Source organism: Globicephala melas, chromosome 8 (genome assembly GCF_963455315.2).
Source record: "Globicephala melas chromosome 8, mGloMel1.2, whole genome shotgun sequence".
NCBI classification, from domain to species: Eukaryota; Metazoa; Chordata; class Mammalia; order Artiodactyla; family Delphinidae; genus Globicephala; species Globicephala melas.
In genome coordinates, this window is record NC_083321.1 from 48913142 (window position 1) to 48926076 (window position 12935).

General features: G+C 46.8%; 2 protein-coding genes across 2 annotated transcripts; one reads left to right on the forward strand and one right to left on the reverse strand.

Moving 5' to 3' along the window:
- The first annotated feature begins 2012 nt into the window (after positions 1-2012).
- Positions 2013-10211, forward strand: TRIM21 (tripartite motif containing 21). The gene is made up of 7 exons (XM_030831191.2): positions 2013-2078; positions 3178-3632; positions 4133-4228; positions 5328-5558; positions 8280-8302; positions 8980-9080; positions 9374-10211. The coding sequence occupies exons 2-7, from the start codon at positions 3225-3227 to the stop codon at positions 9922-9924; spliced, it is 1410 nt and encodes a 469-aa protein (XP_030687051.1). The 5' UTR covers positions 2013-2078; positions 3178-3224; the 3' UTR covers positions 9925-10211.
- A 1715-nt stretch (positions 10212-11926) lies between these two features.
- Positions 11927-12885, reverse strand: LOC115839422 (olfactory receptor 52B4-like). The gene is given in 2 exon segments (XM_030831065.1): positions 11927-12123; positions 12126-12885. Coding segments are annotated over 2 exon segments (957 nt in total).
- Positions 12886-12935: the final 50 nt, after the last annotated feature.

Sequence of the window (12935 nt, forward strand, 5' to 3'; positions counted from 1 at the left end):
ACTAGTAAATAGCAAGGCTAGCACTGAATCCAGTCTGCCCTATCATGAGACCTGTGCTCTTTTCTACAGTTCTCCTCCCGACAGTTCTACTTCGTGCCTGCTGGAAACCAAAGAGGGTCTGCAGTGATGTGAAGCAGCCATTTTCTGAGTGTTTTCAAACTCACATATAAGTCTCTTCTTCCTTTCATTTTTTCATTTGTTTGTTTGTTTGTTTAACTCTGTTTCCAACTTTGCTTTCTGGGACTATGTTCCTGGAATTAAGTCTGGGTAGAGTGGCACAATTTGGACATTAGATATCACCTGAGAGCCTTTCACTGAGCAAATTCTCTTCAAAACAGAATTGGAAATTTCAAAGAAGCATGAAGTGTCTTTAGGTTTCCAAAATCTATAGAAAATATTAAGTGAAGTTCAACGGATGTTTTTACCTTAAGTTATACAGGGACCAAAAAAAAAAAAAAAGAATGAGTAAGAAGGAATTGAGAATTCTTCTAGCCTTACCATCCTTCCTCTTTTCTCCTTCCTCCTCTACAGCCACATTTCTATCAGCTGCCCCTGCAGCCTCTGCCCGAACTATCAGGGCAGCCTGTTATCTCCTGGCTGTCCCTAAAATGAGGATTTTCCCTGGAACTTTAACTCTCATGCACTATGCCTACTGCATCACTTAAAGCAAGTCACCTCACTCCATTCAGCCTCTGTGTCCGTTCCTGTAATATGAGTAATAAACCCTGAATCGCTAAGTTGTTGTGTGACTTAAATAATATAACCTGACATAGCAGTGTTATTCACAATAGCCAAAAGATGGAAGCCACCCAAGCATCCACTGACAGATGAATGGATAATCAAAATGTATACCCAGACACTGGAATATTATTCAGACTTAAAGAGGAAGGAAATTCTGTTACATGCTACAACATGGATAAACATTGAGGACATTACGTTAAGTAAAAGAAACCAGTCACGAAGGGACAAATAGGGTATGATTCCACTTACATGAGGCACCTAAAATAGTCAAACTTACAGAAACAAAACGGTGGTTGCCAGGGTCTGAGGGGAGGGAATGGGAAATTATTGTTTAATGGGTACAGAGTTTTAGTCTGGCAAGATGAAGAAAGTTCTGTGCATGGGTGGTGGTAATGGTTATACAACAATGTGAATGTATTGAATGACACTGAACTATACACTTAAAATTGGTTAAGATGGTAAATGTTATGTGTATTTTTCCACAACTTTAATAATACTAATATAACAGCCAGAGAAAATCCCTAGCTCAGTGATAAGTGCACAGTTGGTGCTGAATAAATAAATGTCAAGTCCCTTCTTACCACTCACTGATGTGATGCCACCTTGGGGTAATGCGAAAAGAATCTCTCTCCCCCTGATATTAAAAGAATATCAAGTCTCCTGGGCTTCCCTAGTGGCGCAGTGGTTGAGAGTCCGCCTGCCGAGGCAGGGGACACGGGTTCGTGCCCCAGTCCGGGAAGATCCCACATGCCGCGGAGCGGCTGGGCCCGTGAGCCATGGCCGCTGAGCCTGCGCGTCCGGAGCCTGTGCTCCGCAACGGGAGAGGCCACAACAGTGAGAGGCCCGTGAACCGCAAAAAAAAAAAAGAAAAAGAAAAAGAATATCAAGTCTCCTGAAAAGGAATGGTTTGGGGAAGTAGGAAACAGAAGGTGGCCTTTGCGGGAGAGCTCCGGGCACTCCTGTCCATCCAAACCTCCTTAAAAGCCGCTCCTGCACGCGGGCACACCACTTAGGCGTGGGGTGATGACCAGTGTCAGATAAAGCAGCATGACTCCTCCACGCAGCAGATAACGATATTTTACTCTCAGACAGTGAGGACACGAGAGGGAGCGCAAAGCAAAGACTAAACGCTGCGGAGCTTTCACTCAGCCCCAGCCTCCAAAAAACCCCGCCCACGGTTCCCGTCGCAGGCCGCACCTCAACCCCTCCTCCTTCCTCCTCCCTTTGCCCCTCCCACTCACCTCCTGCTCCGCCCCCCTCCCTTTCAGACGGGTCTTTGACAGGAAATCGAAAGTGAAACAGGGAGCCGGCTACTACCTGCTAAGGTCTTTGAAAAGGTGAGTGAATTTGACTAGACGGAGGTACCCCAGCCCTGCCTTGGGGACCTCTCTCCCCTTCCGCAGATCTGAAGAGCCCCTTCCTAAGCAGTTCCCACCCCTAGAGCCTTCGATCTCAGTTTTCCCTTCGCAGCAGGTCTCCCTCAACCCTAACCCAGCAGTTCTTCCCCTGCTGCCTGGGTGGAGGCTGGGCTGCGAACCTGACGTCCAAGAATGAACTCGGGCTGCCCTGCTGCCGGCACCTGAGCTGGGATGAAGGACCCAGGGAAACTGGGAGAACTAGGATGGCAACCTAGCTCGGAGGGTGGTCCAGGGGAGCCCGGTGTGGGGTGGTTCTGCAATCCCTGAGACTCCTATCCCCAAAAGGCCCCCTCTGGAGGTGAGAGGGACAGGGTTGCTTAGAATGTTAGAAACGTATGGGTCTATGCCCTGGAAGAAACGAAGACAGGTGCCAGGTTCAGAGTAGCTGAGAGAAGAGCCCAGGGAGTGCTCAACCAACCACACATTTGTGTGTATGTGTGTGTGTATACACATGTGTATATACATATGTGCACATACAGATATATATACATACTTATGAGAATATATAAGAATAAATATAAATATTCTTATATATATTCATATTACAGATAGATAGATATAGATAGTTCCTGCCATTATTGCAAAACTTAATGAAGATCTATGTGAAGTAGGTAGCACCTGGCACATGGAAGGTGCATGGTAAATGGTCGCTACTTTTAGGATTAGCTGTCAACGGAGTCAAAGACCAGTGGCCTGAGATGGAAGATGGACAGGTAAAGCCTGAGCACTGAGGGCTTAAGAAGGGATGGACATGATGAAAGTCAAATTGTAAGCAGCAGTATCTCAGGTTCTCAACAATTTTTGCTATCTCTTTTGGGGACTCAGTTTCCCCTTCTGTCTGACTGGATCAGTGAACCAGACTATGGAGGAGAAGCTCTTGTTATTCAGGTTGAGTTCCTTTTCTTTTCTTGTTTTCACCCCCTCCAGCTCACTCTCCCTGGTGGTTTCCCTTGAATTGTCTTGCTTTTCTCACACAGCTCTTCTCATCTCCTCCTTTCCTCTTCTTCTCTCCCACTAGGCTACTGGAAGATCTCCCCAGTGGTGCTTAATAGGAACATTACCCCTATGGCCTCAGCAGTGCCCTTGACAATGATGTGGGAGGAGGTCACGTGCTCTATCTGCCTGGATCCCATGGTGGAGCCCGTGAGCATCGAATGTGGTCACAGCTTCTGCCAGGAATGCATCGCTGAGGTTGGGAAAATTGGGGGCAGCGTCTGTCCTGTGTGCCGGCACCGCTTCCTGCTCCGGAACCTCCGGCCCAATCGACAGGTGGCCAACATGGTGGAGAATCTTAGAAAAATCAGCCAGGATGCCAAGGAGGGCACACAAGGGGAGCTGTGTGTGGTGCACAGAGAGAAACTTCACCTATTTTGTAAGGAAGATGGGAAGGCCCTTTGCTGGGTGTGTTCCCAGTCCCAGAAACACCGTGACCACCCCATGGTCCCTATTGAGGAAGCCGCTCAGGAGTACCAGGTGAGGCCTTAGCATGGAGGCACGAACGGGTAGAAAGCAGATAGGGCCTTGATGACTGCTTTGTTCCCCAGGGCTGGGAATGGGAGAGAGTCACCTGTGGAGTTGAGGGGATGGGGAAAGGATGGGGGTCTCCTGCCTTCTGTGTCTTATTTAAGGGGAGAATTGCAAGCTCAGCACAATTTTCTCATTCCCCAGGAGCAGGGTATATGCTATGGGAAAATGCTGCATGGATCATGTTTCCCTGTGGCCTCCTGGTTAATTAAGAATGAGTAGTGCCCCCATCCCTACTACCCCAACAGTGTGGCTCTATTTTGTAAGAAACATCAGACTTTTTCCAAAGTCTTCCCATCCACAGAATTCCTACCCCAAACAGACTCTAGTTCTTGCTCATCCTCTGCACTCAGACTTTTCTAAGAATCAGTATGATCTTCCCCCACCTCATGCCACCGCATCTTACTTCTTGATCTGAGTGGGCATTAACCTGCTATCTTTCTCTGCAGGAGAAGCTCCAGGTGGCACTACAGAAACTAAGAAACAAGCAGAGGTTGACTGAGAAGTTGGAAGTGGATGTTGCAAAGAAGAAAGCAGCCTGGAAGGCAAGAGTCATGTCCTGAAGGGAATCTTAGATCAGAAGCCTGGGGAGGGTCCAGGGTCCTGGACTCAAGAAAGCCCTAACCATAGCTATGCCAGTCCCTATATCTCACTCCTCAAGAACCAGCTGTCCCCTAGGTCTCCTGATGGAGGGGAATAAAAAAGGGTGGAGCTCAAAGAGAGCTCCCAATCAGATGGAGAGTCTTAAGAGAAGCTGCTGAGGGACGAGACACACCCTGAAGCTCCTTCTCCTTGAGCCCAGTCTCTGGAGATGACAGCACAGAGCCTCAGTGTCTGGGACAGAGGAATCCCAGGAGAGATGCCAATGACTTGGCCCGTCGGGAAATGACACGGGCTGTGAGGAACAGGCTTAAGGGAACCATCAAGGTCTAAGGTAGGAAAAACAGTCTGACCAGTTGGTTGCTTGACCATGTCCAGATCACTGGTCCAAGTGTAATGGAGAGCTACAGCTTGTTCTGTACCAGGAATTAGGAGGCGGGGCATGCCAGGGACTAGAAGGGAGGGGAAGGAGCTCATGGCCAGGAGATCCCAGAAGAGGAAGATTTGGGACCGGGGAAGGGTGAGTCAGGCTGTGGTGGCAAAAGGGGCCATCCTGTGTCATCGAGTGACCCTCCAGTTACAAGCAGGAGAGAGCAAGCCAAGAATATCCCAAAGACTCCTTTTCCCCAGAACTTAGGAACGGGGTTGTGAGCCTGTCTTTGCGAGGTTGTTGGCAGTGGGGCCAGATGTTACTCCCTCAGTTACTCACTGAGATATGAAGACCAAGGGGCATGTTTGGGTGGCGATTTGAAGGAGGTTGAGGAAATCTCCGATACCATAGGCGGATGCCGCTGTGGTTGCAGGGCAGCCATGGTGCACCCCCGGCAGCCCTGTTCCCCTCTTAGTCCCAGGAGCCTCAGCCCCCCACCTCCCCAGCAAAATTGTAGATGTGTGTGTTTATTCCCAGACAGAGCCAGAGTGGTGAGTCTTCCAGGAATAGAAATAGATATGGGCACTTCCATTCCCAAAGCTTAGGAGACTGTGATTTTAAAAAAAAAAAAAAAAAAAAAAAAACCACCTCTTTTCTTTCCATTGACACCAAAGGGGAAGGTTGAGGGACACAAATTGAGGATTCACGAAGAGTTTGTAAGACAGAAAAACTTCCTGGCTGAAGAGGAGCAGAGGCAACTGCAGAAGCTGGAGGAGGATGAGAGGGAACAGCTGAGAGTCCTGGGGGCCACTGAGGCCAGCCTGGCCCAGCAGAGCCAGGCCCTGCAGGAGCTGATCTCAGAACTAGACAGGAGGAGTCGGGGCTCAGCGCTGGAACTGCTGCAGGTGAGGCCTGAGGACGGGCTCCCCTCTGAGATTCAAGGAGTAATTGAAAAAAGCCAGAGCTCTTCAGGGCTACCTTCAGAGCACACAGAGACTTGGTCCCTGGAGTTTTCTTAAATAAAACAAACTGGAATTCAGACCCATGAGTGGTTTGCATTCAAGGCATGGAAAGGTACAAATTTAGGTGGGAATATTCCATGCAGCCGTTAAAAGAAATGGACATCTCTGCTAAGTGCCTGCTCTAATACATACCAGATTCATGACCTTGAGAAAGTACCTTAATCTTTCTGAGGATCAGGTTTCTCATATGTTAAATGGATATTAGAGTATTACATATCTCAGAGAGACAGTAGACCAGCCCCAGCCCTGCCACCAATTCTCTCTGTTACCCTAAGTTGTCATTTTCCTTTCCTAGACCTAATTTCTCCATTTGTGAAACAAGGGGGAGGGAGTGGGCTAAATAACAGGGGTTCCCCAGGCTTTAGTCATAAATTTATCGTCTTTACACTTTCTGCTACTTCTGTGAACTACCCAAATGATTTGAGCATGTTACTTTTTTCTTTAAATTGTCTCACTCTTTTACCTGAATAAATTTAGTTTAAAAGGAAATTTGTCCTCAAAGACAAATATCATGATATCACTTATATGTGGAATCTAAAAAAATAATACAAAGGAACTTATTTTACAAAACAGAAACAGACTCACAGACATAAAAAACAGACTTATGGTTACCAAGGGGGAAAGGGGGTGGGAGATAAATTAGAGGTTTGGGACTAACAGATATACACTACTATATATAAAATAGATAAATAACAAGGACCTACTGAATAGCACAGGGAACTGTATTCAATATCTTGCAATAATCTATAATGGAAAAGAATCTGAAAAAGAATCGATATGTATATATATATATATATATATGTGTAACTGAATCACTTTGCCATACACCTGAAACATTAACTATACTTCAATTAAAATCAACTATACTTCAATTTAAAAAAAAAGAAAAAAGAGATGGGACAAAAAAAAGTCTGCTCTTGGGAAAGCCACACAGGGTCCTGCTCGGTTTCAGTACATATAAAATGCTTAGAACAGTACCTGGAATACAGTATGTGGTTGCATAAATGTTAGTTAATTTTATTGTCATTTATATTATTAACTAGCTACTGAACATAAAAACAGTAGATTGGAAATGAGGAAATAAAGCTAAAAGTAAAATAACTGAGAAAATAAAATTAAACCTTGTGAGCATAATTTTGTCCTCCCAGGAAAATCAGGACCAGGAAATGAGAATTTTAGAGAAATATTAAAATGTGACTTCGTTTCTCCCTTATTTGGCCTAAGCCAGTGTTCTCATTTGGTAATATAGCTTAGCTGTATATGCTAATTGCACGAATTATTGAGTTATATGGCTATCCTTGTGACTTTGCTTGTTCTATGCCTGTTTCCTAATCTGTAAATGGAATATAAATAACAGCACTTACCTAATAGGAGTTTAGTAATAATTAAACAAGACAAGTTATACAAAAAAAAGAAAGAAAAAGAAATTTGTCCTAAGCAATAGTAGCCACGTGTTATGTTACTGATACCTCTTCTAATGTATTTCGTAACAATATTAATAACTGCAAATTCTTAAATAGTATATATAACATGCCAGGTGTTTAGTCCCTCATGACAACACAATGAGTTGGATGCTACTGTTATCCCCATTTCATAGATGAGAAAACTAAGGTGCAGAGATGTGAAGAGACTTAGTGAGAGACTAAAGCTTAACCAAGTTCACCTGAATAGTTAGAGGTATTAAGTAGAACACACATCAATGAATTTATTTTTTTTAACTAGTTTTTATACATTCATTGATGTGTGTTCTACTTAAAGTCATCTCATATCCACCAATGATAATGCTTGCCTCACTTTGGGAACCTTTGGACTAGATGGTCTCAAAAGTCCCTCTATGCTGTAACATTCTATGGTTCCTCTTTTCCCCACACCTTTTCACTGTCTCTGGGTCAGATATGGTCATGAAGCCATTTCTGGTTTGTGCAGAAAAGCCCACAGGATTGATTTGACTTGGCAGGCTGTCTTCTTCCCGTTATCTAAATCTTGCTTCTGCCCAGCATTGAGCAGAGCTTTCTAAGGCACTTTTGCCTGGGCCTAGGAGCCTGCCAGTTCCCCAGGTAAGGACCCCAACCCCTGCCACAGAATATTCTCAGACGTTTTGGTTTCACATACGTGACGGGGGCTACATTAACTACAGCAGAGGACAGAGCTCTAACTAGCCAGCCCTTCCTCCCCGAATGGTGCAAGCCCACAGATAAGGGCAGTTTCTGTGCGTTCTGTGCATGCTGACTTGGCCGTTCTTTCTCTGTGACTGTCTCTGGGCCTCAGCCAGCCTGGCTCTTTCTGCCCCTTTTTTCCCTCCCACCCACCCCCACCAAGAATCTGGTCTTTTTAATTTGTCTTCTGAGTCAGAGTTTGTAAGCTGCTCTTGCTTCCCCTAACTGTAAGTCACACCCATGCTGGGTTTCTGCTTCCCCCACAAGCACCCACACATGCCTTTTGTTCCAAGCTGGTCAGAAGCATCTTTTGGGCCTTGGCCCAGAGGGATGGGGCAGCGAGCAGTATCCTGTGGACCTCAGGGTGGCATCGCGTCACCCACAGGACTGAAGTCTCAGTCGTAAACCAATGACTCCAGATCTTACTCTCTGTCTCTTTTCTCCTCAGGAGGTGAAAAGTGTCCTGGAAAGGTAAGGAGAGGTTTTCTTTGTTAGAGGATGGGGCAGCAGGAGGCATATATACCTGTGAAAAACGGTTTTGAGTTAGAAAATGTGCACTGAAGTTATACCCATCCTCTTCCCTATTCTCAAAGACCCAATCCTCCATAAAATATTTTCTGGTCTCAGAAGGCTAATTAATGGACATCTCAGTTGGTGAGTTGCCCAGAGTAATTGGATTGTAACGTCTTCACAAAGTGAAGTTATGACCAACAGGGAAGTTCTGAGTCTACAGCCTGCTGGGACTCTTTCTTTAAAAAGAATCTAACCAGTTTCAGACCTCCCAGAAAGAGCCATGGGTAAGACCCACGATAGGGGTGAGACTCCTTAGGTTCCTCGTGGAAGTGATTCAGCCTATATCAGACACCTTGATGTAAAATGAAACAGAATGTGCTTGCGTGGTGACCTCAGGCTCGGAGTGGAGATACAGACTGTCCAGGTGCTGCAGAGGCCCATTGTAGCCAGCAAGGCTTGGATAGACACTAAATCCTACCTCCTTTGGCCCTTCACCCTCAGGAATCCTAACACGGGAGGTGTTTTTGCAAATTTGCATTATATTAAATTATCAGTCATCCCCGAAGGCGATTATAGCAACAGGAATTGGGTGAGGTAGGAGTTGGAGTCAGGGTCTCTAACTCTTTTTCCCCCAGGAGTGAGTCTTGGAACCTGAAGGAGCTGGACATCACCTCCCCAGACCTGAGGAATGTGTGCTATGTGCCCGGGGTTAAGAAGATGCTGAGGACATGTGGAGGTGAGGCCAGTACCAGGGTTGTGGGACTGGCCTGCCGGGGAGTGAAAGGGGATGAGGAGGCTTCACAGTGCATCCCAGGGTGGCGGAGAGATGGCAGGTCAGAGTAGGTGGGGCAGGGGCAGAAATAGGGAAGGTGGTTCCCTCAAAGGTCAGGGCAAGGGTCAGAGTTGGCTAGGGGGTCATTTCTCACCCAGTGAGGCTCAGGGTCACCCTTTCATCCTCATCCCCCCACCAGACACAGGGTCACTGACTCCCCACACTCTCCTGGCCTGACTGTAGTCTTCTCTCTGCAGTACACGTCACTCTGGATCCACAAACAGCCAATCCGTGGCTCATCCTTTCGGAGAATCGGAGACAAGTGAGGCTTGGAGACACCCAGCAGGAAGTGCCTGAAAACGAGGAGAGATTTGATACCTACCCCATGGTCCTGGGTACCCAGAGCTTTGACTCTGGAAAAGTTTACTGGGAGGTAGATGTGACGGGAAAGGAGGCCTGGGACCTGGGGGTTTGTAGAGACTCCGTGAAGAGGAAGGGGCAGTTTTTGCTCAGCCCTGACAATGGCTTCTGGACAATTTGGCTGTGGAACAAACAAAACTATGAGGCTGGCACCTGCCCCCAGACTCCCCTCCACCTTCAGGTGCCTCCACGCCGAGTTGGGATCTTCCTAGACTATGAGGCCAGCACTGTTTCCTTCTACAACATCACTGACCATGGCTCCCTCATGTACACCTTCTCTGAATGTGCCTTCACTGGAGCTCTGCGGCCCTTCTTCAATCCTGGTTTCAATGACGGAGGAAGAAATGCAGCCCCTCTGACCCTCTGTCCACTGACGATGGGCTGGTAGGGATCCAGATGGCTCTCTCTGGACACCAGCACCTCTCTGTTGGTTCCCCTTCTCAGCCACTGGCCCTGTCTCCTTTGCCCATGAACTCCAAACCACCTTTGTCTCTGCAGAGGTGTCAGGATGCCAGCAGGCAAACTTTGGCAGGGAGGTCACCGGAGGTCTATATCAAATGACCTGCAACACCAATATTCCTGCCCTGCATTGCCTTATGATTCCCTCCATGAAACAAGCTACTTGTATTTGGCCCCCAAACTCATCTGGATCAACTAAAACATGTTTCTGCCTTCCTTATGTGATTCGAGTTTTGTTGTCTCCTCTCCATCTCTAGGCCTTTGGTCAGATCCCTACTATGTATCTTGCAAAGGGCTTCCTAAATAAATTGGGCCTCAGTCTATCCCATCATTCCTGTCTCGTACACATCTAGGATTATCTTTCCAACATACACGCATCAGATCATGAGTGGCTCCCCACTGCCTATAGAAAAACAGCCATTAGCAGCCACACTTTTTTTTTTTTTTTTTTTTTTTTTGCGGTACACAGGCCTCTCACTGTTGTGGCCTCTCGCGTTGCGGAGCACAGGCTCCGGACGCACAGGCTCAGCGGCCATGGCTCACGGGCCCAGCCACTCCGCGGCATGTGGGATCCTCCCGGACCAGGGCACGAACCTGTGTCTCCTGCATCGGCAGGCAGACTCTCAACCACTGCGCCACCAGGGAAGCCCAGCAGCCACACTTTTAAAATAAAGGCTGAAAAAAATAAAAATAAAAATAAAAAAAAATAAAGGCTGAGGTAATTCCCTGGTGGCCCAGCGGTTAGGACTCCGCGCTTTCACTGCTGAGGATGCGGGTTCAATCCCTGGTCAGGGAACTAAGATCCGCAAGCCCCGTGGTGCAGCCAAAAGAAAAAAAAAAAGGTAAAATAAAGGCTGAATTATGCGTGTCTCCGATTGCCATGTTAAATATCCAGCCGGATGTGCTGCCCCATTCCCACTATTATCTCCCAACCACGTCTTCTTGTTAGTGGAGCTGGTTAAAGGGCATATCAATATAAATGGCAGGTGTGATGGGTTTTGATATGCCAACTTGCCTAGGCTATAAGCCCCCAGTTTTTCAATCAAACACTAATCCAGATGTTGCTGTGAAGGTATTGTTGTAGATGTCATCAAAGTCCATAATCATTTGACTTTAAGTAAGGGAGACTGTCTTAGATAAGCTGGGTGGGCCTAATGTTCAATCAGATGAAAGTCCCTAAGGGCCAGATCTGAGGCTTTCCTGAAGCTATTCCATTTGTGAACAGAAGCTTCAACGCATGCCCAAGAGTCCCCGCGTCCCCTTCCTGATAGCCTGCCCTGCGGATTTACAACGTGCTTTGCCGGCTCCCACTGTTGCATATGTGAATGTTTTGCAATAAATAAGTAAATCTCTTAATATTTATCTCCTGCTAGTTCTCCTTCTCCAGTTGAACCCTCACTGGTGTGAAGGCCAGGATGGAGGTAACAGTGTCACCTGGTTTCATCAACCTCTCGAATTTAAGCTTTGAAGGTTGGCACAATGAAGTTCTACACCTGAGCATCAGTAGGCTGCCTGAGAGCCACTATCCTTCTAGGAACCCTGATTCCTTATCTAAATAGAATCTCAGATTGCCCTTAGCACATCTAAATATTTCATGAAAAACTTAGATACTATACAAAGACGTCAGTGACCTTAAAAAGAGCCTATTGATAAAGGAGTTGTTTCTAAGAATGAGTAATGGTCTATCTCAACACTGGACAGAAAGAAGATACTTTGATGGAAAGATAAAAGGAACAGAGTCCTCAGGCAAGAGACAACATCACAGAGTTAAATCAGTGTAAGTTGGCAAAGTCGACCAGTGCCTTGGTTGATCCACTGGAGAGAATATGGAGGAGAACTCAGTCCTCTATGAATGGGATGTACTGGGGGAGGGTTGGATTCTGTATACCCAACATGGGTCATAGAGAAATATTTTTTAATAGCAGAGTAGGTTACGAAATCAGCTTTTCTGCTTCTCTGTGTCTCTGTCTTGGGTTTGACCAATGTAAATGATGGTGGCAAGTTTTTCCCTTCAGTTGAGGATGTTTGATGTTCCCTTCAAACATGCAGATGTTTGCCAGCAGAATGTGGGCATAAGGAGGAACATGATGCCCAAAATGCTGGGCGATTATGGTAAAAATGCCAGTAAGTTGAACGTGGAAATGACCCCAAGATGGGAGCCACACGTGCCTAGGGCCTTTTGCCAAGCTCCTCGGGAAGGGAGGCGGAAGACTGCGTTGAGGATGAAGGTATAGGAAACCCAGATGTGCAAGGCATCTATCACTGCAGTAGAGAGCAGAGCAGACAAGCCATACCAGACATTGACACGAATGTCAGCACAAGCAAATTTAGCAACAGCCATGTGCTCACAGTAGGTATGTGGTAGCACATTGCTATGGCAGAAAGGTGGTCTCTTCACCAGGAACACACCTGGGAGTATCACAGAGAAGCTCCTCAGGACCACAGCCAGACCAACCCTTATGATTACTTCACAACAGGGCACACTGACATAGTGCAGTGGGTCACAGATGGCCACAGAGCAGTCAAATGCCATGGCCAACAGGATTCCCAATTCAGCAATGAAGGTGGCATGGATGAAGAGGATTTGGGCGGCACAGCCATGAAGGGAAATCTCTCCAGCATGGAACCGGAATACGGCCAGGGCTTTGGGCACAGTGGTAGTGGACAAGATGAGGTCAGCCACAGCCAGCATGCAGAGGAAGAAGTCCATGGGTTCATGGAGGCTGCATTCAGTGACGACGATGAAGACAAGGAGGCTATTCCCAAGGACAGCAACAAGGTAAGAAATAAAGAAGGGGCGAGAGATCCATATGTGCTGGTCTTCCAGGCCAGGGATCCCCAGCAGAATGAAGAGTGAATGGCTGGTACCAGTGTGGTTGGGGGTTGCCATGCCTGGGATGAGTCATTTGGATGTTGGTATATGGGATTTAGCAGTCATCT

Coding starts and splice junctions, on each gene's coding strand:
- TRIM21 (XM_030831191.2), top strand. CDS start 3,225: ATGGCCTCAGCAGTGCCCTTGACAATGATGTGGGAGGAGGTCACGTGC. Junction 4,229..5,327: donor AGAAGAAAGCAGCCTGGAAG/GCAAGAGTCATG, acceptor TTGACACCAAAG/GGGAAGGTTGAGGGACACAA. Junction 8,303..8,979: donor GTGAAAAGTGTCCTGGAAAG/GTAAGGAGAGGT, acceptor TTTTTCCCCCAG/GAGTGAGTCTTGGAACCTGA.